Below are 25,818 nucleotides of genomic sequence, written 5' to 3' on the forward strand. Positions count from 1 at the left end.
TAAGCCCCAGCTTGAAGGGGTACCCACTGGCCAATTCTGGAACAATATGAACATCAAAATAAAAAACAAGAAAACAACCAAACTGCTATGGACTGGATGTTTATGGTGCCCCAAAATTCATCTGTTGACACCTTAATCCCTAATGTGATGGCATTAGGAGGTGGGTTATTTAAGAGGTAATTAGGTCATAAGTGGAACCCTTATAGCTGGGATGAGTGCTCTTATGAAGAGATAAGAAATACTAGAGAGCTCTCGCTCTGCTATGTGAGAAGATGGCAAGAAGAGAGCCACGTATGTGCAAACCAGGAAGAGGGCTCTCACCAGAATCTGACCACGCTAGGTAGCACCCTGATCTCAGACTTCCTAGCCTCCAGAACTGTGAAAAGTTTTGCTTTCTTATTCAGTTACCTAGTCTATGGTATTCTGTTATAGAAACCCCAACTAAAACACAATCCAATTCTTAAAAATAGATGAAAGATTTGAACAGCCATTTTACTGACGAAAAGCTATACATAACAAGCACATGAAAAGATGTTCAGTATTATTAGCCATTAGGGAAACACAAATTAAAAATCACAAAAAGACACCACCATCCACCTATTAAACTGACAATATCAAAAGATGACAAGGATGCAGAGTAAGTGAAACTCACACACTGCTGGTGGGAAAGCACAATGGCACAAGCCACTTTTGAAAACAGTTTGACAGGTTTTTGCAAAGTTAAATATAGGATGCAACAATCCCACTCCTGGTTATTTACCCAAGTAAAATAAAAACCTGTATAGAAACGTTCATAGCAGCTTTACTACTAATCAGCAAATACTAGAAACTCAAACATACGTCAACATAGGAATGAATAAACTGTGATATTGATAATGCAGTATTACTCAGAAACAAAAAGGAACGGACTTTGATTTACACAACACCTTAGATGAATCTCAAGTGCACCATGCTGAGTGAAAGAAACCAGACTTAAAAGGCTACATATTGTATGATTTCATTTATATATTTTGGAAAACGCAAACTATGAAGTTAGAAAACAGATCAGAAGTTGCCAGGGTTAAGGATGTGAGGATTTGAAAACAACAACAAAAAAAAAAAAAAAAAACAAGGAATTTTCTGGGGGTGGATGTGATAGAACTGTTCTATAATGGAACTGTGGTAATTACATGATCTATGTGTTAAAAGCCATGATCTGTACATCAAAGAGAAATTTCACTGTACACTGAAAATACATTTTTAAAAAATCAAGTAAAAATAACTATTGCTAAGGGCTAGATCCCATTGTATTAAAGTAAAAATTCAAGAGTCCACAATGACATGAAAAACAACTGAATAAGCAAATAAATGAAAAAAGATATAGCTCTTCCTTACAACAGAAAATCAACAAATAACCAAGTTTGGGAACATCTGAACTAATCAACAGCACATGCTTCCTGATACTATGCATTGAGAATTTGGCATCACTCCTGGCATAGTCCTGCCAAAAGGACATAACCTAAAATTAATCATAAGAAAACATCAGACAAACCCAAATGGAGGTCACTCTACAAAACAACTGGCTTGGCCTCTTCAAAAATGTCAATTATATAAAACATTATACTCAGAACTGGTCCAGATTAAAGAAGACTGAAGAGATATGAGAACCTAATACAACACAGAATCTTAGATTTACTATTTTTATGAAGAACTTTATTGAGATTACTGACATCTCAATATGGCCTATCAGTTAACAGTTTTGTGTCAATGTTAATTTTCTGATACTGATCACTACACTGTGATTCGAGAATTCCTTGTTTTTTGGACGGGGAAAATATTTACAGGATAAAGCAGCATCATTTCTGCATTTTACTCTTAAATGGTTGAGGAAAAAATAATTAGTGAGAACGGGAAAGAAAGCAAATGAGGTAGATTGTTTACATTTGGCAAATCTGGAAAAATGGTATCCGGGAATGCTTGCAACCTTTTTGTAAGTCTGAAATTATGGATAAAATTTTTTTTTTTTTTTTGAGACAGAGTCTCGCTGGGCTGGAGTGCAGTGGCCAGATCTCAGCTCACTGCAAGCTCCGCCTCCTGGGTTTACGCCATTCTCCTGCCTCAGACTCCCGAGTAGCTGGGGCTACATACAGGTGCCCGCCACCTCACCCAGCTAGTTTTTTGTATTTTTTTAGTAGAGACGGGGTTTCACCATATTAGCCAGGATGGTCTCCATCTCCTGACCTCGTGATCCGCCCGTCTCAGCCTCCCAAAGTGCTGGGATTACAGGCTTGAGCCACCGCGCCCGGCCGGATAAAAATATTTTTAAAAATAAACATTCCTTGGGCTGGAAATAACATACCCAGTTATGTAAGGATTGACTCAATGTGAGCGCATTTACTAAAATTAAAGAATCTAGGGGAAACTCTGGTACTAAGTACTGACCAGGGAGGCATCTCCTGGCACACAGCCCAGAGTTTCTGGGTTCTACTAAGGCAAAGAATTAGCTTGATGCTGTTAAACATCTCAGTTACACAAGCAACTCTATCCCTGAACTTTTCTTGCTCATCAGTGACTTTTATTGGGGGAGCTGGGGGACAGAGTCTCACTCTGTCGCCCAGGCTGGAGTGCAGTGGCGAGATCTCGACTCACTGCAACCTCCGCCTCCTGGGTTCAAGCGATTCTCCTGCCTCAGTGTCCCCAGTAGCTGGGACTACATGTCTGCACCACCACGCCCGGCTAATTTTTGCATTTTTAGTAGAGACAGGGTTTCACTAGGTTGGAAAGGCTGGTCTTGAACTCCTAGCCTCAAATGATCCGCCCTCCTCAGCCTCCCAAAGTGCTGGAATTACAGGCATGAGGCACTGCACCTGGCTCCTCAGTGACTTTTGACTCTAAATCAGCAGCTTCAAGTGCAGATTTGGCTACAAAAAAATAATGACCATACTGACTTGTAAATTAGTTGTATTTATAAATTGGTTAAAAATCATGTTCTTGTGCATTTGATTAATACCAGCCTTCCCAAGCCATAACAACTTTGGAACATGATTAAGAATACTGGGGGACCCACAAGTCTCGAGTATGGGAACCTTACTACAGTATAGTAGATTTATCAAGGTTATTTAACTTTGTGCAAGCTCTTGGATGAGTTTTTTTCTTAGCTACATTCGTTTGCCTATCACAGTCTTTCAACCAAGAAATTTCAACTTAGTAGAGCATCAAAATGAGTAAGACTAAATAAGACTAAATAAGGTTAGTGGGAAACTATATTTAAAAAGTACTTAAATAACATCAACAATTCTACTCTGGAAAATTGCATGCTTTCTCATGTAAATGACAATGATGCAACCATTTCAAACACACGAAAAAGGGCGAGGATGGCTTTATTTTCATGCTTTAAAATATCTTGACATGGAAGATGTAAACACAGACCACCAATGAGAACTTGCTTTGGTCAATCTTACCTTTAAAGAACTAGGACAAGCCTTTCCTACTAGGCCACCACCAAAGACAGCATATGGCTTTTAGATCCACAATTTTAACAAAATATGCAGACAGAAAAGAAGCCACTATAGAAAATTTAGGCCTTTATTCATAATTTCAAAATTGGAAAGTCCAATATTAAAAAAACAAAAATGTTTCACACAGTGGCACTTGCTCAATCTCTTTATTTAATGGCACACACAGAATGAATGAATTAGCTCGTAGTTGTGGCATACTTAGTAACTCTGATCTTGCTTATAGATATAGGATCTTAATAATTCATTCTCAGAATACTTTAAAACCTAAGCCAGTTTTTCTTTCAAGGATGTGGAAAGCATTCCTCATTCAAATCTGATTAATAATGGTTTTATAAAGTATGTACCTCATTTTTATTAGTCATTATCTTCATGCTGGATTCTAATATTCTTTTTGATGGTGATGTGTTCAATGACAGAAATTTAGAGAGAGAAAATTCCTTCTCAATTTATAAACAAAAATTTTAAAAGCATTTTTGATGTGGTAGGAATGTATTTATATGAGAAAAGCAGCTACTGCCCTAAACTGGCAAAAATAACAAAAGAACAAATTGTTATTTAACTTTTAAATAATGAGTCTCTATTTGCTATACATCTACAGACATTTTAAATATATTTCCTCCTACTGCAATAAAAATTAAAGTAACTCTCTGTTTAACAGCTTTTGAAGAGTTAACTTCGTAAGGAAATAAGATTGACTTACCTCCTAAATGTCCAGTGATAAACTGAACCCTAAATTCCCTATCTCAAGAACATAAAAATGAGGTAAAGTGAATCAAAGTATGTACCAAGTTAGTATTAAAAATGCTTCTTCATATGGTCTTTCACTAAAGTAATCAATGTAAAAATAATGTAAAAATGTGTTTTTGCTTGAATATTTAGTGAATGTTCAAGGAATCACAATTTTTGAGCTTTTACATCCAGAGTACTATACTATGTGAAAATACTACAGTGCCTCATATAAAAAAGCACAGTGATAAAATTCTACATGTAAAATAGCCTAAATATCAATAATAATTACATTCTCCATAATCTTTTATTATCTAAAACTTCAAAGCCATCCATCTTTTTCAGTGGTTTGAGTGAGCACTCAAAACAATCACGTTTATTCAGGTTTAAAACTAAATTTCTCCTCTTGAAATCTGGAGGCATAGAGAGTAGACACTTAAGGTAATTTTGTCGAACTTCTTAAGCCCATGTATGTGGAAACAGTCTACAACATCTCATTATGTCATCATTGATGCACCTTCTTCACCAGTAGCATCTTGGGAAATATGAAGGTCTTCGAGCATCTCAGCCAGACTAATTCGAGGTGCTCCTTCATCATCTGTGTCACTTTCCACAGGGATAGTTGAATCTAAAAAAAAATACAAAGAGAATAAAATAAATACAAAGTATTTATATGTATACAAAGTATTAAATAAGTATATTTGAAAATATACAAATATCTACCTTTACCATTATTATGTAACTATATTGTATCAGAAACTCTTGTCTCTTACAGCAGTCATTCAAATTATATTCACTGAACAAATGAACTGAATAACTGTATGAATATACTTCCAACACTATAGGAGTGAGCAACTTAAAGGATCAGGCTAGAATGCAAATAATATTAACTGTAATATACGAAACAGTATTTTATAAAGTTTTATTTATTGTTTTGCAAGTTTTTTTTCTGTAGAAGTCTGACTAGAGTAGTTGAAAAAACAATTAAAGACATTTATGAGAATCAAAGCTTAAGATACCAAAATCATCACACTAGGAACTATACTTATATACACAACAAATGACTTAAACACTCCTATAACACCAACCTCTGTAAATGTTGACATTTTTTCTAATTGCCTCATCTTCTTCAAGATCTTCAAGAAAATCTTGGTATTGCCTTTAAATAAACATTTAAATATTTCATCAGCAAATATATAGTTATATTTTCTTCATTTTAAGGACTATGTAGACATACTGCTGCTTCCCACTCACATTTCATGATACAATTTTATATAAACCCATTTTTTTTAGACATCGGCATCTTCATCAGTAAAGCTACTTTTTGAATCATTCAATAAACTGTTTTAGAACATTGTCTTCATTTCTGCTTAAATTATTTGAGAAATAACACACTTGGCATCAATGAGCTGTTTCCTCAAGCTAGAAGTACTCATCTGCTATTTGTGATATTCATAATGTAATTATTTATTATAAAGTCATGTGCCACATACTCTATGATGTTCACACAACAAAATCACCTAATGATGCATTTCTCAGAAGGTATGCCCACTGTTGAGCAAAGTATGACTATATTTTAACTTTTCAAATGAATTGTTTACATTAACACTACAATTATTAGGTCATAAACCAGGAGATAATTACTAAATCTGTGTTAAATGTCTTTACATCATCTTATATTGATTCCATTAATACCTTGATAAGAATCCAAGATTATAATAGAGTGCAAGGATCAATTATGTGATGCCTATTTCTTTACAACATAAAAAGTATTTATCATAAAGATTTCCTTTGAGACAACATAAGAGATTTAAAGAAAAGCGAGACCTTTCATCATCTGTATCCATGTTTTCTCTCTCTCTTGCAAGCTCTTTCAATTTCCAGTTTCTACGACGCTGACGTTTGGTCCGGTCATAGCTCTTCTTGATTAATACCTGCAAGATAAATATTTGTAAAGTTATAAAGAATGGGAACTATACAGTGAGGCCACAAAATTCAGTAAAGCTAAAAAATGACCAAACTAATGACAGTGGTTACACCTCAGGAGAAAGGGGAAGGGATGGTGAGGCAGTGCCAATAGGACTTTTAAAATTTTTCTCCGTGTATTTTAACTTTTTATGAGAATGGATTCAAGCATTATTTGTATAACTATTAAAATTTACTAAAGTTTTTCAGTGATTGAATACTATTTTTCTTAATAACAAAAACTGCAGTTTCTTTTAACTCAAACTTCAGTTTTCAGCTACCATTCATATAAATCATTCTGAATATCACAAGTAGATACTTTTTCTTTCTCTTATTCCCACCAATAAGCATTTACAGAACTATATACAACTTTCACAACGTATTTTAGAATGCTTAATTATAGAATGAAAATAATTTTACAAAACACAAAATCTTGTAAGACTGCCATGATCTCCTCTTATGACCTTGTTAGAAATACTTATTTAGACTTAGACTCCAACCATGCTGTTATTCCTAATTTATCAACTAACAAAAGCACAACTGGGCAGGTGGTCGGAGTCCTTGATTTGTCATGGCTCTTTTTTTTTTTTTTTTTTGCTCACTGCTAAAGAAATCAATGTTTATTCTAAAAGATTAAGCAAGTAGAGAAGACAGGGTCTTTCACACTAATTTCATTCAGTTTCTAATGATTCTTAACCTCATCATGTTAGAACAGATTTTTCAGAATTAATAGTCTTTTTCCAAGACTTAATACTGTGAAGATTATTTTTCAATGACATTTTATTCAGCTTTGAATAACAGCCTTAACTCTAAATGCCTTCTTAACTGAACAATGTATGTGAAACGAAGTGAGCCTAATAAAAATGAACCTGAATAAATGCTAAATGTCATCATTTTTAGTTGCAAATTTATTTATTTATTTATCTTTTGGAGATGGAGTCTCGCTCTGTCGCCCAGGCTGGAGTGCAGTGGCGTGATCTTGGCTCACTGCAACCTCCACCTCCCAAGTTCAAGCAATTATCCTGCCTCAGCCTCCTAAGTAGCTGGGACTACAGGTGCATGCTACCATGCCCAGCTAATTTTTTATATTTTAAAAGATGGGGTTTCACTGTGTTGTCCAGGCTGGTCTCGAACTCCTGAGCTCAAGCAATCTGCCCACCTCAGGCTCCCAGAGTGCTAGGATTACAGGCGTGAGCCACCGCACCCGGCTTAATTTATTTTTGCTCTACAGATAGTATCAGGTATTTTGAGAGAGAATGCAAATGTGATTAGAAGAGGAACAAAAAATCACAATAAATCTTGGATTTACCCCACCAAGAAAAATTATTTAAAATGAAACCAGGCATGATAGGTGACACCTGTAATTCCACCTACTTGAGAGGCTGAGGTCAGAGGATCACTTGAAGCCAGGAGTTCCAGACTAGCCTGAGCAACATAACAAGATCCCATCTCTACAAAACATTTTTTAAACATTAGCTGGGAGTGGTGGCATGTGCCTGTAGTCTCAGCCACTCAGGAGGCTGAGGTGGGAGGATTACTTGAGCTCAGAAGTTTGAGCTGCAGTGAGTGATGATCATGACTGCATGCAAGCCTGGGCAATAAAGCAAGACTCCCGTTTCTTTCTTTCTTTTTTTTGAGACAGAGTTCTGTTTTTGTTGCCCAGGCTGGAGTGCAATGGCACAATCTCAGCTTACTGTAACCTCTGCCTCCGCCTCCTGGGTTCAGGTGATTCTCCTGCCTCAGTCTCCCAAGTAGCTGGGATTACAAGCATGCACCACCATGCCCAGCTAATTTTTTTGTATTTTTAATAGAGGCAGGGTTTCTCCATGCTGGTCAGGCTGGTCTCAAACTCCCGAACTCAGGTGATCCACCTGCCTAGGCCTCCCAAAGTGCTGGGATTACAGTCTTGAGCCACCACACCCAGCCTCCCGTTTCTTTAAGAAAAAAAGACTTTTGCTATTATACCTTATCTGCAGTTTCAGAAATCTCTAAATTGATTTGTTATTTTCAAAAGTGTGAACTCCTACCTACCCCTAAGAGTTACATTCATCCTCTTTAACACAGGAAAAAAGGGAAAAATCTAAAGCCTTACCACATCTGGAACTCTATCTGAGTTCATTTTGTTGACATGCTCATCATTTAAGTTACAATTGGCCAAATCAAACCTGAAACGTAAACAATGAAAAACTTAGTGAACATTTACCCTTTGTGTGTAACTTTTTATTTTATGGATATCACCTAAAACTTCCTAAAAATCAAACATTTAATATGCTTCCCACTTTAAAAGTTCTGTCATTTATTACACAATGAACATGCTTCTGTAGATGATGGTAAAGATAATAAGGAACTCTGAATTTCATTTATAATCAATTATTGTCCACCTTGCCATACATCTGTAAAAGCAAAACAGACTTACATATCAGTCCAACTTTAGAACTCAATTAGATGCTTCCTTCTAGTTTATTTTAAACAAAACAAAAAAAAACCTCATTCTCTAGCAAAAGAAACTGAAATCCTAAAAGCAAAAGTATTATTTGAGGGTTTAATCAGACACTCACTGATAAGCTCTGATTCAGAAAGAACTGATGTATGCGCCTTTACAAGCCTTTGTATAAATAGTGTATAAATAGCTGACATATCTTAAAAGTGAGTTACCTCATCAGTAGCAAATGCACAATAAAAAACAACCCAATCTGCAAAAGCAGCTCTAAATATGGATATAACCACATAACTTCAAGGTTCAATTAACAAAATCTTAGAACAAATTACTCTTTAAGATTATAACCAAAATGGAGTAAGTACGGGCTTCTGTCCAACCCATAGTTTAATTTAGTTATCAACAATAAAATGAGTTATAAGGTTCCTAAGAACCCTTCGATCTTTTTAGAGTAAGCAATGCTAGTATTTTAGGTAGTTTTGCTGGTTCCCAAAGGAAATTTGCAATCCCACTTGGCAGTTTAAAATATGAAATAATACAAACCCTAACACCAGGTCTCCAGGATTTAGAAGATGTCCCAAATGAGTACGACAAAAATACTGTTTATCTGTATTCATTTCAGATGTCTTCTGTACCCAGACTTCCCCGAGGGTATGCTTAAGAGGAAAGAAAATGTATTCTTCAATAATCTAAACATAACTCTAAAAGCATCTCAGAGAAAAGTTAAATACAATATTGATTTTTGGTTTTCTAATTTTTAAAGACAGAAAATTTTTTTTTATTCTTCTGATATGTGAAACACTGTCAAAATTAACAAATTACTGAATCATGAGTACAGAAAGACTCACAAGCAATTCATAAAAATAAATCATTGACTTTTTCTAAGATTTTATTCAAGACTTTTATAAAACATTAACAATTTCCCTAAAAATATATATATGTAGAATTTTGAAAAGAAATGTTTTCACAGGAAGATGGGCCAATATAGGCAGAGTGAACAAAGTGAGTGAAAAGGTAGGGGAATCTTAAAGCAAGAAAGTATTCCAAGCAAACTCTTTCTTGACACAAGGGTTCAGACAAGACAGCCTAGAAATCCTAGTAGTAAACTACTAGAGAAGCCAAATCTTTATCAAATTAGTTTTTAAAGTATCTACTAGTGTAGAGTATAATCATTCATACATACATATATATATATATATATACACACACACACATACATATTGCAGAAACAACATCCCAATTTTTAAACTAGAAAACGATCAATTCCCTTTCCAACATGCCAACACCTTTAACAACAAAGACAGACCAACTAATGTGAGATCAAGTAACAGTTATAAATAAAATTAAGGAATCTCAAAATAAAGTTATGAAAAGAATCATTACTTCTTATTGCAGTTGGTCAAAGAAAAAGAAATGAAAAAAAAAAAAAGAAAAGAAATAGAGTGGAAGGAGAAACTGAAATAAAAGATAAGTCTCAAACTTAAGAACTGCAAGAAAAGTCAACTAACAGGGAAACTAAATTTTATTTAACAGGACTTACTTTCTAAATATTAGACTTCTTCTACTTGTAAGAAATTTATTAACCTCTTCTGTCTTTTAAAAACCAAGAAAATATAACATCTGGTTTTCTGTCTGCCTGAGGGGAAGTGGTACTCTACATTTATTATAAATGAAAAGTTTGCCCTTAAGTGTATTATCTTAATTTTTAAATAAAATGTAGAAAGTCATCTGTCTTCCATTTCCATTGATTTTTCCCAGATTATCACAAGTTATTTTTGTCTCAAGAAGCATTATTAGCGCGTGCGCACATACACACATACACACACACACACACACACACACACACACACACACACACACACACACGTACCCTGGGAGTCTCTAGATACTATTTCACACTAAAAGAAGCCAGACTTTCATCTTTGAAGAAACATTTGATTTCAGATATGGGTTAGAAACCATACATGTGATTTTGGAACACCTGAATGCTGTGTTGCGCCAGAAATCAAGGATGCTTTCAAAGACTAGGAAAGTTATGTCAAAACAACAATAGGAACCTTTCTGAAGAGGCTCCCATTGAAAAAATTTGGGGCAATATGAGGATTTTTAAAAAAAGAAAGTCCAGGCACTCATGTTCATGCCTATAAGGGAGGCAGGAGGATTGTTCGAGACCAGCCTGAAAAAACAGTGAGACTGACTCTACAAAAAATTAAAAAATAGAAATTAGACAGGTATGACAGCATGCTGAGGTGTGAGGTGGTAGGATCACTGGAGCACACAAGCTCAAGGTCCCAATGACCTATGATCATACCATTGAACTCCAGCTCTGAGAGACAGAGGGAGACCTTGTGTCTTTTTTATAAAAAAAAAAAAAAAAAGGAAAAGAAAAGACTAAGGGAGAGGAGGGGAGAAGAAAACAAAAGAAAATACAGTAAATACATAATATTTATACTTCATGAGATCATAATGATAATCACAGAGACACCACCTGTACGTGTAAGCTAATTTTCACCACTGGAAATGACTCCTAGATCAACTCTTTACTCTAAAAATATTTACTAAAAGAATTAATAATTTATACATAGGCCAGAGGAGGTGGCTCATGCCTGTAATCCTAACACTTTGGGAGGCCAAGGCAGCAGGATTGCTTGAGCTCAGGAGTTCAGCCTGAGTAACATGGAGACCCCATCTCTACAAAGAAATAAAAAAATTAGCTGGGCATGGTGGCAAACACTTGTGGTCTCAGCTACTTAGGAGGCTGAGGCAGGAGGATCACTTGAGCCCAGGAGTTTGAAGCTACATTGAGTTATGAAGCCACACTGCACTCCAGCCCAAACAACATGACAAGATCATGTCTAAAATTAATTAATTAATTAATTAAAAGAATGCATGCAGATGAGCATTTCAGGAATGCTACATAGCCCCTAGTTAATAATGAAAAGCTCTTCTTTAAGAATGACAGCTAATAAATGCAGAATAGAAATAGAAAATGCACCATTTTGTAACCCTAAATAAAATAATTAATTTATGGGCAAGAATTACCAACAGATGCTAAAGCCAGAAAAAAAAAAAAGATAACAGGAACTCAATACTCGCATATTATTATAGTATTAAAGCCACAGATTGCTTGCTGGTCAAAACGAAAAAAAATCCTAACATTACAATGGAGGAATCTATCGCTATGTTAACAAGTGTAACAGTCAGACATTACTTGTCTCTTTTACATGCATCACCTCTGAACTGTTCTGGCAAGAAAAATTTAACCTAAACGTAACCAAACCTTTAGATCAACTTTCCAGTTTAGAGGAAACACAAGGAATTAAGAAGCAAGTTAAATGACATCATGAGGAAACAAGATAGATTTAGAAGGTGGAGTATTCTACAAGATAAATGCACTAGTTGTCTAAGGAAGTTGGTATCATAACCAATAAAAGAAAAAAGAAGGGGCCTATTATTAAATAAAAAGACTAAAAAGGTATAATATTCCCATTTAATATGTGATCTCCAATTGAATACCTGTTTGAACAAGGCATAAAAGACACTTTTGGGACAAATGAGGAAATCTGAATATAGTAATCCCCCCTTATCCATAGTTTCCCTTTCAAAGGTTTCACCTGCCCACAGTTAATCGCTATCCAAAAATAGGTTGGTAGAGTAGAATTAGACAACTCTGAGAAAGAGACTACATTCACACAACTTTTATTACAGTATATTGTTATGGTGTATTTTATTATTAATTATCGTTAATCTCTTACTGTGCCTAATTTATAAATTAAACTTTATCATAGGTATGTTTGTATAGGAAAAAACAATATACATAGAGTTTGGTACTATTGTGGTTTCAAAAACCCACTGGGGTTCTTGGAATGTATCCCCTTGGATAAGAGCAGAATACTGTGTAGACTATATGTTTTATAGATATGGTAACAATATTTTCATTATGTAGAAAAATATTCCTGTGAGAGATGCACACTGAAGTATTTAGTATTTGGTGATGACTTTTTAAAAGTCAAGATAACCACTACAAAAATGAAGGTCCTCCTCTATAAAAATAAAGCAAAGAAATGCCTCTTTTTTATAATGGAGTAAACATTTAAAAGATTTTCCTACACAAAAGAGAATTAACATTCTAAGTCTAATAATTTCCACAATGACCACATATTAAAAAGACAAAAAAAAAAAAAAAAAAAAAAGAACTTTTGTCCTAATGTGGTGCTAAGTTTGGATTCCATACTGTGGAATCACCAACAAATTTTTATTTTAAAGAGGGACTGAAACAATAATAACTGAGGAAAAAAAAATTCACTGGCAGGTAGGATGTAGCTTACCTTTTTTGATATCATTCCAGCACCTGCAGCACGTTTTATATCTCGGACTATGCTGCATTCCATCACAATAAACTCCTCTAGCTGTTTGGGATGACATAAACTATTGAAAGGGTGACTCCAGAAAGTACTCCCATCAATATCTGCAACTAAAAATAAGGATAGAACACGAAAACATAAGAAAAACTATATATTTCAGAGTCATCAAATGTATTAACTAAGAAGAAACTGGTAGATACCAACTGGGAAGTGGCAAGTCAACAGAACTAGTGTCAACTCACTCCTTACGGTCATCAATTACTCCTATAAACCAACCACAAACTTCTCAAAGCACAAGAAAAATATATCAGATGTCAAACATATCTTAAATAGTTACTATAACCAGAATACCACAGGGCTAAGTGCCTTTTAAATAAGATCAGATTCAATCAGTGGTATAGTTGTTTCATGTGCTGGAACTTTATTTTAGAAACATATCTGTCATCTTGGCTGCTTAGTTTACGGGAAATAAAGCCTAGTTCTACCAGATAGGTAAAGAATGTCCATCCCAATATTGCAAACAGATCTTTAACTTATGAATCCTAATTGATAAAGATAATGAATGACTTTCCAGAAAAATATCAAAATAAACTCACTTTTTGCATAAAGGAAACTTATATTACAGAAAATACCTGAAAAAGATCAAGTAGAAGATACATCCAAATACTAAGATAACTACTAAAATGTGGTCTTAAAAAATAATTTACTCTATAGAGAATGTTAAAAAATGATCTACAGTAATAACAAAATCAGCTAAAATTCATATTCAAATTAAATGTTCCAATGGGTCACAAAAAGCCAAATGTTCCAAAATTTAAAATAACTGCTTGGCACCAAATTTTGGCAATGGACTAAATAGTCCCAAAAATTAAATAAGGTAAGTCAGTCAATTTCAGGCTGGAGGTGGTGGCTCACGCTTGTAACTCCAGCACCTTGGGAGGCCAAGGTGGGGAGATTACAAGGTCAGGATTCGAGACCAGCCTGGCCAACACAGTGAAATCCCGTGTCTACTAAAAATACAGTAATTAGCTGGGCTTGGTGGTGGATGCCTGTAATCCCAGCTACTTGGGAAGCTGCAGCAGGAGAACTGCTTGAACCTGGGAGGCAGAGGTTGCAGTGAGCCAAAATTGCGCCACTGCACACTAGCCTGGGTGATAGAGCTAGACTCCATCTCAAAAAAAAAAAAAGTCAATTTTAGTAAAAATCAATGAAATAAACCAGTAAATATGTAAAAGTTAACAGAATTGTTTCTTTAAATAAAAAATACAAGAGTAACTAATCAAAGTCTTGTATTTCCACAGTGTTTTGTATTAAACAATAGCACAAATTTTAACTAACGTTTCAAAACAATATTAGCAAGAATGCCTGAAAAATTAACAATACGAATTATTATTGTTCGTCATACAGAACAAAATTGTCAAGGCAAATCATTTCCAGAATTTACCTTGTAGGGTGTTTGGATCAATGAGGTGAATGGCACTGGTTACTCGAATACACACACATATCTGGTTCATATTTCCCAGGCTTTGTGCCAGTTTTGGAGACAGACAGACAACATTATCCTAGGCATAAGAACTAACATTTAGAATAAGGCATATCCTAAATAACAGTTCAATAAACACCCAATCCAACTGCACTTGATCAACCAAAACGTTATTTATCAATCAACAAAGAAACTAAAGAAAAGAATCAGACCTTAATTATGACAGGCATTTTGTCTTAATAAAAATGCTTTAAAAAAAAATCCTGGCTGAGCACGGTGGCTCGCTCCTATAATTCCAGCAATCTGGGAGGACAAGATGGGAGAATCCCTTGAGCCCAGGAGTTCAAGTCTAACCTGGACAACTATGGAGACCCTGTCTTCACATATATATATATTTTAATTAGTCAAACATGGTGATGCATGCCTGTGGGCCTAGCTACTTGGGAGGCTGAGGTGGAATGACAGCCTGGGCCCAGGAGGGCGAGGCTTCAGTGAGTTGACGTGGTGCCACTGCACTCTAGCCTAGGTGACAACAAAACTGTGTCCAAAAAAAAAAACTCCAAGGCCTATTCACCAAGCTATTATTATTTCCATTTTACTGCAGTGTAAATGCCTCATCACTCAACATGTTAATACAGTGTACATTCTAAACAGAGTACTATAAACATCAGGAGGAGAGTGATTCTATAAATCCACCTGTGACTTCTTTCAATCTCCATTAAAAATAAACTTCAAAGGAACGTATTTCTCTTACATGGCTACATGTGCCAATATACAAGCAAAGATCTAAGCCCAAAAAAGTCAGGTATTCATTTACATTGGGAGACATGAAGCAGCAACGTATCTGTTTTTAAACTGAATTAAAATACAAAAAGATCTGAGTTATATTTTAAGGTGTATCTATTCACAATCATAACAGCGATTAGTCCAGTCCTTGTTTTTTAATACATGAGTTTCCAAAGATAAACAAATATACTTTAGATAGTGTAAGACATATGTTAATTTTTACATGTGTAAAACTCAGTTACACAAGGCCTAAATATGCCCTCACACCTAAATTCATATTGCTCAAGCTTTGTATCAGGGAAACATTCACTGTTTTAAAACAGAGGTTGGCAAAATGCCACCCTCAGGACAAATCTGACCCAATATCTTTTTGTAAATAAAGTTTTACCGGAACACAGCCCTGACATTCCTTTACATATTACCCATGCTACTTTTATACAACAATAGCAAAGCTGAGTAACCACAAAAGAGATTATACGGCCTGAAAGTTAAAAAAATTTACCACCTGGCTCTTTACAAAGAAAGTTTGCTGACCCTATTTTAAGCTATCATTTCATCCCTAGTACATACTATAAAACAGCAATAGCAGTTTTAAAGCTTTAGAGGCACAGACCTGGGTGCAAATCCTAGCTTCATCACAGAATGAAGCTTCATTCTGTGATGAAGCTAGGATTTTGTTAGACAACTTTGGGCAAGTTGTCTAACCTCTTCAAACTTCAATTTCCTCATCTTCAAAATGATATGGCTTACCTCAATTATTATGAGATGAGAATGAGGTGAAAGACACTAAAGTATCTACGTTAACTTTATGCAGAATGATCATAATAAATAATGGCAGTTATCATTATTAGTGGTTTAATACTGACATATAAATTCTTACATGGCAGAGATCTATAGTTATACAATCCTCAGTACACAGCCTTCTATACAATAATGCTCAACTATTTATTGAATTGTAATTCATATATTTTTTGAAGCAGAGTTTTATCTTAGTAAAATAAAATGAAATAATCTACATTTTAAATGTTTTAGTCAGCTTATGTTTTAAAATCATAAAAATGATTCTATGATCTCATTTTCACATTATCCCAATACTCTTTAATTTCTGGCCAAAATTTTGTTTGTATATGTTCCACAAAGTGGCTAATAATGATTTTAATGTCATTTCTTTTATTCAATTTCACTGAGCTATCACATAGGCTCACAGGATCACAAATTTTAAACAATATGGATTTTATCAACTGTAACCAGGTCTTTTCATTTTAATACACCAAAATAAAAGGCATGTCAATTCATAATTATAAGCATGATTTTTTTAAAAACATGTATCTTTTAACATGGCTGAGTACGTTAGAAATCACTTAAGGAACTTATTCTAAATTTTTAACCAACCCTAGACGAAAATCAGGAGCTGCAAATTACATATAAGCCAATTAATTACTTGTACTCTTTTACAGATATGGATTAAATGAAAAAAAAAAAAAAGTACCTTGCATATTGGAACAATTTCCACAGAAAAAGTGCTTTTGTAATTGTATGTGTTATTATGGATATCTTGAGAGATCAGTCTTTGTGATGCTTTGTATCTATTAAGAAAAAAGTTAGTGGTAATATAAAGACAAAGGTCATTAACTTGTACAGACTCAGGAATATCAATTTTCATTAAATCAAACCATCATCGTCCAAAGTCTAAAATGGCTTCCTGACACTGGTAAAACCTAGTGTCCTCCACTTGCATTTCAAAACCTTCACCAATCTGACTAAGCCCTACCTTTTCTACCAAACCTCTAGAACACGCTGTTGGCTCAGACCAATCTACTTTCTATATAGCATTATTAAAAGTCACACTAATGCCCACTGCAAGTCTGTTCACACTAATAGTACCTTTCAATATAAACTCCAGTTATGAAAATTTCCTGATCTTTGGAGCACAAGTCCTACCTCCTCTATGAGTGTGTGGTTAACCCAATATATGCTTCCTGATTGTATAAGTATCTCTACTACAATTTTAAAGAGAAGTTGTCTGAGCCTGAAGAATATATGTGATCCACATCCATTCCCGGGTCCTTAGACTTAGTCACAATCAGGTCCTGAACATACCTACAGGGAACTGTACACTGAAGAAATTCGACCATCTTCTGAGCATGCTGTTTTGAGGAATAATAAAAATCCAGACCATCTTAAAAAAAAAAAGCCATATGAAAATAATTATGCAAAATAGAATTCTCCTCTACTAACATGACTATATTATACATTATATCTGTTTTAAACAAAATCAAATTATTAGAAAACTCTATTGTAGTCACAACAGATTACAGATATCACTTAAGACTTCTTTGGCAAAAAGACAAAATAAATCAGCAAATGAAAATAAAACTCATAATTTTAATTCTAGAAAAAATAAAACTCAAGGCCAAGGGGGACAGAAAAACAAAGAACAAAGAAAGTTTATAAACAGCTGGGCACCGTGGCTCATGCCTGTAATCCCAGCACTTTGGGAAGCTGAGCCAGGCGGATCATGAGGTCAGGAGATCAAAACCATCCTGGTGAAACCCCGTCTCTACTAGAAATACAAAAAATTAGCCAGACGTGGTGGCACGTGCCCGTAATCCCAGCTACTCGGGAGGCCAAGGCAGGAGAATCGCTTGAACCCAAATGGCGGAGGTTGCCGTGAGCCCAGATTGCACCACTGCACTCCAGCCTGGGTGGACAGAGCAAGACTTCTTCTCAAAAAAAAAAGAAAATTATTTTATGTAATAAATGGATTAATCTACCAAGAAGATAACAGGAAACTATCTGAGATACAGAAAACAATAACTATTAGGAAAAAAAAAGAAAAAAATTAACACATATTAACACATACAATCATTGTGAAGGACTAGAATAGGACTCTCTCAAAACCAAAATAAAATTGACAAAAACAGTAACAATTCACAGAACTTGAATAACCAACTATCAAGGTCGAGTTAACCGAGACTATAGAATACGGTTCTAAGAAAGAATACATATTTTTTCAAACATTCATAAAACATTCATTTAAAAAACATGTATTAACATTTTAAACAGTAAAACAATTTCACTAAATACTAAACAGTAGAAATTACTAAAGACAACATTATCTCATCACAAAGCAGTAGCACTAGGAATCATCGAGAAAGGAATAGCCAAAGGCAAAACTACCTAGCTGAGAAATATTAAACATATTCTTGCAAATAACTCAACTAAATATAATTACCAAAACAGCCAATACTAAAACTACCCAGAATAGCCAAAACAATTTTGAAGAAAATGAACATCACATATTTAACATCAAAACTCACTAACTTTAGTAAGTATTCAAGACAGCATGGTACTAATATAAGGATGGATATATAGATCAATAGGAGTAGACTTGAGATTCTAGAAATAAACCATTACATTTACAGTCACTAGATCTTTGACAGAATACCCAAGGCATTCACTGAGGAAAGGACAGAGTTTTCACTGGGACGAAGAATATCCACACAGAAAAATATGAGTTTAGACACTTATCTCACACTCTGCACAAAAATTAACTCAAACAAGACCTAAATATATAAGACCTAAAACTATTAAAACATTTGAAAGAAACTACAGGGGAAAATCTTTGTGACCCTGATTAGACAGTTTTTAAGCATAACCCCAAAATCACAATTAAAAGAAAAAACTTGATAAACTAGACTTCATCAAAATTTAAAACTTTTGCAATTCAAATGACACCATTAAGAATATCCGGTGTGAATTTTCTCCTACACACTAGGAGAAAATATGTGCATACCACATATGCAGTAAGAGACTTGTATCCAGAATATGCTCAACATCGTCAGTCATTAGCAAAATGGAAATTAAAACCACAATGAGATACCACTTCATACCACCCTCTAGAATGGCTATAAACAAAAATATAGTAACAAGTGTTGAGGAGGATATGGAGAAATATTGCTGGCAGGAATGTAAAATGGCACAGCCACTCTGAAGCAGTTTGGCAGTTTCTTTATATTAAACATAAATTTACCATATGACTTGGTAATTCCACACCTAAGTATGTACCCAAAAGAATGAAACAGCTGAGGTCAAATAAAATACACAATGGGCAGTGGAAAAAGGTAGCTATAAGTACCAGCTACAGACCCATTATGGTACTCAGAAGAAAATTTATGACCTTAAATATATTTATTAGAAATTAAAAATAAACTAAGCTTTCAATTAATTAAAACAAAACAAGACTAAAGAGAGTTGAAGTGATTAGTGTTAAAAAACAAAATTGAGAAAAAGATTGTTTAAAATAAAACTAAAAATAGTTTTTTGAAAAAACATAATAGATAAAAGTTGCAAGTCTAAGGTGAGCTGAGTAGAAAAAGAGAAAAGATAAACATTAGGAACAATAAAGAGGACATAACTACAGTTACAGATGAGATTTATTACATTTGTTCAATTTTATACCAAGAATCTAAAAAGCTAGATGAAATGTTTTTTCTTGGAAAATGGTATTAAAATTGACTCAAAGGATAGAATACCCGAGAGGTAAATATCATAAAAGAAACTGAAAAGACATCCCCTAAGAGATATCAAATAGGATGGCTTAATGGGCAAGTTCTTAAAAAATTTCAAGAAGTTAATTAAACACTAGGTAGAAAGAAGGCAAGCTTTCCAACTCTTCCCAGTGTCACTCACATAATTGAGAGCAAGACTGGACAGAAGTATGTATGCATATATATCAAAGAGAAACCTCAAGAAATATTATACTTAGGTATGAAACACAAAAAGATAATTATGTTTGACATTAGGAGAAAATTAAAAATTCAGTTTCTCAGTTGCTCTAGCCACATTTCAAGTACTCAGCAGCCACACATGGCTAGTGACTATACCATACTGGACAATGCAGATAAAGAACAAAGTTTTTTTTTTTCTTTTTTTTCTAACAGAAAGTTCTTTTGGACAGTACTAATCCAGATATTATCAGTAAAAATAAGATTACTTAGGTATGTTGAAATAAAAATCCAACATCATTTCAAATGCTTTTGAGTTTTAACTCACCATGAATCTCTTTGACACGAAGTGTATTCTGATGCATTCCATATTTCAGAATTAACTGTTCCAGATAGTAGAAAGTTTTTTTGTGGAAAGTCTAAAATATAAATTATTTGATCAATAAATGCCCCACAAAAAGCCATTTATAAGTATAGGACACACATACCATCTACAGATACAGCACACTGATTTTTCAAACAATAACAATCTTTAAAGATTATCTAAAATGTAATAATGATCTATTTCCAAAGGTGAATGCTCAGGGAACCAGACTATCCCTGGTACCCACAGGATGTGGAAAGAAGGGAAAGAGGTTTTACTAGCTATTTTATAATCGACAAAGATGAAATACAAGATGTAGGACTCACTCATCATCTTCTCTCATTACCTTTTGCCTCACTTGAATCACAGCCTTCCAGAAATCCTTAGCTTCTACTCTATGGCAATCTCCACACATTTGAGACTGAACAACATAATCCACCACAAACACTTGTTGAAGGATAGCACCATTCATCACCTGATAAAGAAAACAATCACACTCCTTCACTCTTTCGGTTTTGTTTAATAATGAGTATTTTCTTTAAAAGAAGAACCTTTTTTTTTTTTTTTTTTTACATACCATGTTAATGGTTTTTTTTTTTTTTTATTATTATACTTTAAGTTCTAGGGTACATGTGCATAACATGCAGGTTTGTTACATATGTATACTTGTGCCATGTTGGTGTGCTGCCCCCATCAACTCGTCAGCACCCATCAATTCGTCATTTATATCAGGTATAACTCCCAATGCAATCCTTCCCGCTCCCCCCTCCCCATGATAGGCCCTGGTGTGTGATGTTCCCTTTCCCGAGTCCAAGTGATCTCATTGTTCAATTCCCACCTATGAGTGAGAACATGCGGTGTTTGGTTTTCTGTTCTTGTGATAGTTTGCTAAGAATGATGGTTTCCAGCTGCATCCATGTCCCTACAAAGGACGCAAACTCATCGTTTTTTATGGCTGCATTGTATTCCATGGTGTATATGTGCCACATTTTCTTAATCCAGTCTGTCACTGATGGACATTTGGGTTGATTCCAAGTCTTTGCTATTGTGAATAGTGCCGCAATAAACATACGTGTGCCTATGTCTTTATAGCAGCATGATTTATAATCCTTTGGGTATATACCCAGTAGTGGGATGGCTGGGTCATATGGTACATCTAGTTCTAGATTCTTGAAGAATTGCCATACTGTTTTCCATAATGGTTGAACTAGTTTACAATCCCACCAACAGTGTAAAAGTGTTCCTATTTCTCCACATCCTCTCCAGCACCTGTTGTTTCCTGACTTTTTAATGATTGCCATTCTAACTGGTGTGAGATGGTATCTCATTGTGGTTTTGATTTGCATTTCTCTGATGGCGAGTGATGATGAGCATTTTTTCATGTGTCTGTTGGCTGTATGAATGTCTTCTTTTGAGAAATGTTCATATCCTTTGCCCACTTTTTGATGGGGTTGTTTTTTTCTTGTAAATTTGTTTGAGTTCTTTGTAGATTCTGGAAATTAGCCCTTTGTCAGATGAGCAGATTGCGAAAATTTTCTCCCATTCTGTAGGTTGCCTGTTCACTCTGATGGTAGTTTTTTTTGCTGTGCAGAAGCTCTTTAGTTTAATTAAATCCCATTTGTCAATTCTGGCTTTTGCTGCTGTTGCTTTTGGTGTTTTAGACATGAAGTTTTTGACCATGCCTATGTCCTGAATGGTACTACCTAAGTTTTCTTCTAGGGTTTTTATGGTATTAGGTCTAACATTTAAGTCTCTAATCCATCTTGAATTAATCTTCGTATAAGGAGTAAGGAAAGGATCCAGTTTCAGCTTTCTACTTATGGCTAGCCAATTTTCCCAGCACCATTTATTAAATAGGGAATCCTTACCCATTTCTTGTTTCTCTCAGGTTTGTCAAAGATCAGATGGCTGTAGATGTGTGGTATTATTTCTGAGGACTCTGTTCTGTTCCATTGGTCTATATCTCTGTTTTGGTACCAGTACCATGCTGTTTTGGTTACTGTAGCCTTGTAGTATAGTTTGAAGACAGGTAGCGTGATGCCTCCAGCTTTGTTCTTTTGACTTAGGATTGTCTTGGCAATGCAGGCTCTTTTTTGGTTCCATATGAACTTTAAAGCAGTTTTTTCCAATTCTGTGAAGAAAGTCATTGGTAGCTTGATGGGGATGGCATTGAATCTATAAATAACCTTGGGCAGTATGGCCATTTTCATGATATTGATTCTTCCTATCCATGAGCATGGTATGTTCTTCCATTTGTTTGTGTCCTCTTTGATTTCACTGAGCAGTGGTTTGTAGTTCTCCTTGAAGAGGTCCTTTACATCCCTTGTAAGTTGGATTCCTAGGTATTTTATTCTCTTTGAAGCAATTGTGAATGGAAGTTCATTCATGATTTGGCTCTCTGTTTGTCTGTTACTGGTGTATAAGAATGCTTGTGATTTTTGCACATTAATTTTGTATCCTGAGACTTTGCTGAAGTTGCTTATCAGCTTAAGGAGACTTTGGGCTAAGACAATGGGGTTTTCTAAATATACAATCATGTCATCTGGAAACAGGGACACTTTGACTTCTTCTTTTCCTAACTGAATACCCTTGATTTCTTTCTCTTGCCTGATTGCCCTAGCCAGAACTTCCAACACTATGTTGAATAGGAGTGGTGAGAGAGGGCATCCCTGTCTTGTGCCAGTTTTCAAAGGGAATTTTTCCAGTTTTTGCCCATTCAGTATGATATTGGCTGTGGGTTTGTCATAAATAGCTCTTATTATTTTGAGGTACGTTCCATCAATACCAAATTTATTGAGCGTTTTTAGCATGAAGGGCTGTTGAATTTTGTCGAATGCCTTTTCTGCCTCTATTGAGATAATCATGTGGTTCTTGTCTTTGGTTCTGTTTATATGCTGAATTACGTTTATTGATTTGCAAATGTTAAACCAGCCTTCCATCCCAGGGATGAAGCCCACTTGATCATGGTGGATAAGCTTTTTGATGTGCTGCTGAATCCGGTTTGCCAGTATTTTATTGAGAATTTTTGCATCGATGTTCATCAGGGATATTGGTCTAAAATTCTTTTTTGTTGTGTCTCTGCCAGGCTTTGGTATCAGGATGATGTTGGCCTCATAAAATGAGTTAGGGAGGATTCCCTCTTTTTCTATTGATTGGAATAGTTTCAGAAGGAATGGTACCAGCTCCTCCTTGTACCTCTGGTAGAATTCAGCTGTGAATCCATCTGGTCCTGGACTTTTTTTGATTGGCAGGTTATTAATTATTGCCTCAATTTCAGAGCCTGCTATTGGCCTATTCAGGGATTCAACTTCTTCCTGGTTTAGTTTTGGAAGAGTGTAAGTGTTCAGGAAATGATCCATTTCTTCTAGATTTTCTAGTTGATTTTCTAGCTGATTTGCGTAGAGGTGTTTATAGTATTCTCTGATGGTAGTTTGTATTTCTGTGGGGTCGGTGGTGATATCCCCTTTATCATTTTCTATTGCGTCTATTTGATTCAAAGAAGAACCTTTAATATTTAATTTAAAACTTTTTCCACTAATGCTTTTTTTTCCCCATTAATCAATGAAATGTCCTCAAATTTAAAGTCATAAAAACCAGTGGTACCATTTTAAGAATGGTATACAGATTTAATTCCTATGATTTGTAGATCAGCATTTCAAATTTTTCTTTAGCTGAAGTGGTTGTGAGAATATTCTGTGTATATTTTACATATATATATATATATATACACACACACACACATTTTTTTGAGACAGGGTCTCACTCTGCCTGTTGCCCAGCCTGGCAAGATCTTGGTTCACTGCAACTTCCACCTCCTGGGCTCAAGTGATTCTCTACCTCAGCCTCCTGAGTAGCACATGCCACCACGCCTGGCTGACTTTTGTATTTTTAGTAGAGATGGGGTCTCGAACTCCTGGGCTCAAGTGATCTGCCTACCTTGGCCTCCCAAAGTGCTGGGATCACAGGTGTGAGCCACCATGCCCAGCCTATACATGTTTATATAGAAAAATCATCCTTAGAAGAAAAAAATAAGGAAAACTTATCAAAAAAAAAAATTCCTTAATTTAATGGTTCCCGAACATAGCTGATCAGAAATCACATGGGAAGTTTTTTAAATACAGATGGAACATTCCAAATCCAAAAACCCAAAATCTGAAATTTCGGCTTCAAAATCTGAAACTTCTTCAGTTTTTAATTGACATTCAAAGAAAATGTTCACTGGAACGTTCTGTATTTGAATTAGGGATGCTCCACCAGTAAGTACAATGCAAAATTCCAAAATCCAAAAAATCCAAAATCTGAAACACTTATTGTCCCAAGCATTTCAGACAAGGGATACTGAACCTACATACAGATTCCCAGGCCTCACATACAGAGAATTTTTGCTCAGTTATAATGAGTCATTACAATGATTAGCCAAGTTTGAGAATCAGTACCTTAGCCCATGTTTTGACTTCAGTCTTTTTCCTAATGAAAATAACTCTGGAAAAGATCAGTAAGTCTGCTAATCAGAAGCAATGACTACTCTTACTTGTGATCTAATTATCTGTACAGATGCTCAAAAGAAAACAAACAGCTAAAATTGAGTGTGCTCTTTTACTTTTAAGCTGTTCAAGCCATAAAATAACTTATCACTAGGTCATTTTCACTATCTGTACTTTTAACCATGCTGAGAAAATTATGTACCGCTTACCTCTTTCTGAATAGTCAGTTTAACTTTAAGTCTCTTAGAATGAGGCTCAGTCCAAACAAAGCCTGCATCTACAAGCCGTACCTTTAATAAGACAAAAACAAAAAGAAACTTAAGTTCTCACCTGAGGAGAAAAAAAAAAGGCGAAAGAACAAATCATCAATAAACAGATTTCATAAGATGCTTAAGGAATCTGTGATCAGCATCACTACACACCATCACCACAAAAAAAGATTAATCATCAGTTATGTAACAATAACAGCAAATCAAAGGACAACCCAATGACTATATGAATGCAACTGATATAATTTAAGCAAAACTTAAAAGTATTTGCATAGGAAAAAAGTTATTTTCCCTTAAAAAAAAAAACAAAAAAAGAGCACACTCTCCTTTAAAAGGAAATTACATTTTCCGGAAGAAAGCAAAGACCTGGTGACCTCATTATTTATTAGTAACTTCATGAACAAAAGTTTCCACTTGGATTATTCTCTCTATATTCTGTGACTTTTTTTTTTTTTTAAAGAATTGACATTCATTAGAGAAGTTTCATGCACTGAATACTAAATCCACAACTATAACTCATTACTAAATGTGCAGCATCTGCATAGCCCCAAAACAGTTTGCTATATGTGAAGATCTGAATATAACTCAAGAATGGTCAGAATGGGTGTTTGGGGAGAAGGGGTAGGTGGGAGAAGAAGAATGGGGGCTGCGGTAATCATTTGGGCAGAGATTGTAGATGATCTGAACTGAGAGGCACTGGAAATAACAAAAGCAGA

At 35.0% G+C, this 25,818-nt stretch overlaps 1 protein-coding gene across 2 annotated transcripts in view; it reads right to left on the bottom strand.

Annotated features, from left to right (window-relative positions):
* Positions 1–3,342: 3,342 nt before the first annotated feature.
* The window catches only part of NMD3 (NMD3 ribosome export adaptor), a 31,791-nt gene continuing 9,315 nt past the window's right edge, over positions 3,343–25,818 (bottom strand). For both annotated transcript variants that reach the window (XM_023223369.1, XM_023223370.1), the window contains exons 5-16: positions 25,043–25,123; positions 20,696–20,824; positions 20,314–20,404; positions 17,359–17,437; positions 16,748–16,844; positions 14,434–14,551; positions 12,954–13,099; positions 9,169–9,281; positions 8,281–8,353; positions 6,051–6,157; positions 5,312–5,382; positions 3,343–4,851 (exon numbers count right to left, since the gene is read on the bottom strand). In XM_023223369.1, coding sequence (XP_023079137.1) covers positions 4,721–4,851; positions 5,312–5,382; positions 6,051–6,157; positions 8,281–8,353; positions 9,169–9,281; positions 12,954–13,099; positions 14,434–14,551; positions 16,748–16,844; positions 17,359–17,437; positions 20,314–20,404; positions 20,696–20,824; positions 25,043–25,123 — 1,236 coding nt within the window. In that variant the 3' untranslated portion in view covers positions 3,343–4,720. The remainder of the gene's footprint in view (positions 4,852–5,311; positions 5,383–6,050; positions 6,158–8,280; positions 8,354–9,168; positions 9,282–12,953; positions 13,100–14,433; positions 14,552–16,747; positions 16,845–17,358; positions 17,438–20,313; positions 20,405–20,695; positions 20,825–25,042; positions 25,124–25,818) is intronic.

The sequence above is a fragment of the Piliocolobus tephrosceles genome, chromosome 2 (genome assembly GCF_002776525.5).
Source record: "Piliocolobus tephrosceles isolate RC106 chromosome 2, ASM277652v3, whole genome shotgun sequence".
NCBI lineage: Eukaryota > Metazoa > Chordata > Mammalia > Primates > Cercopithecidae > Piliocolobus > Piliocolobus tephrosceles.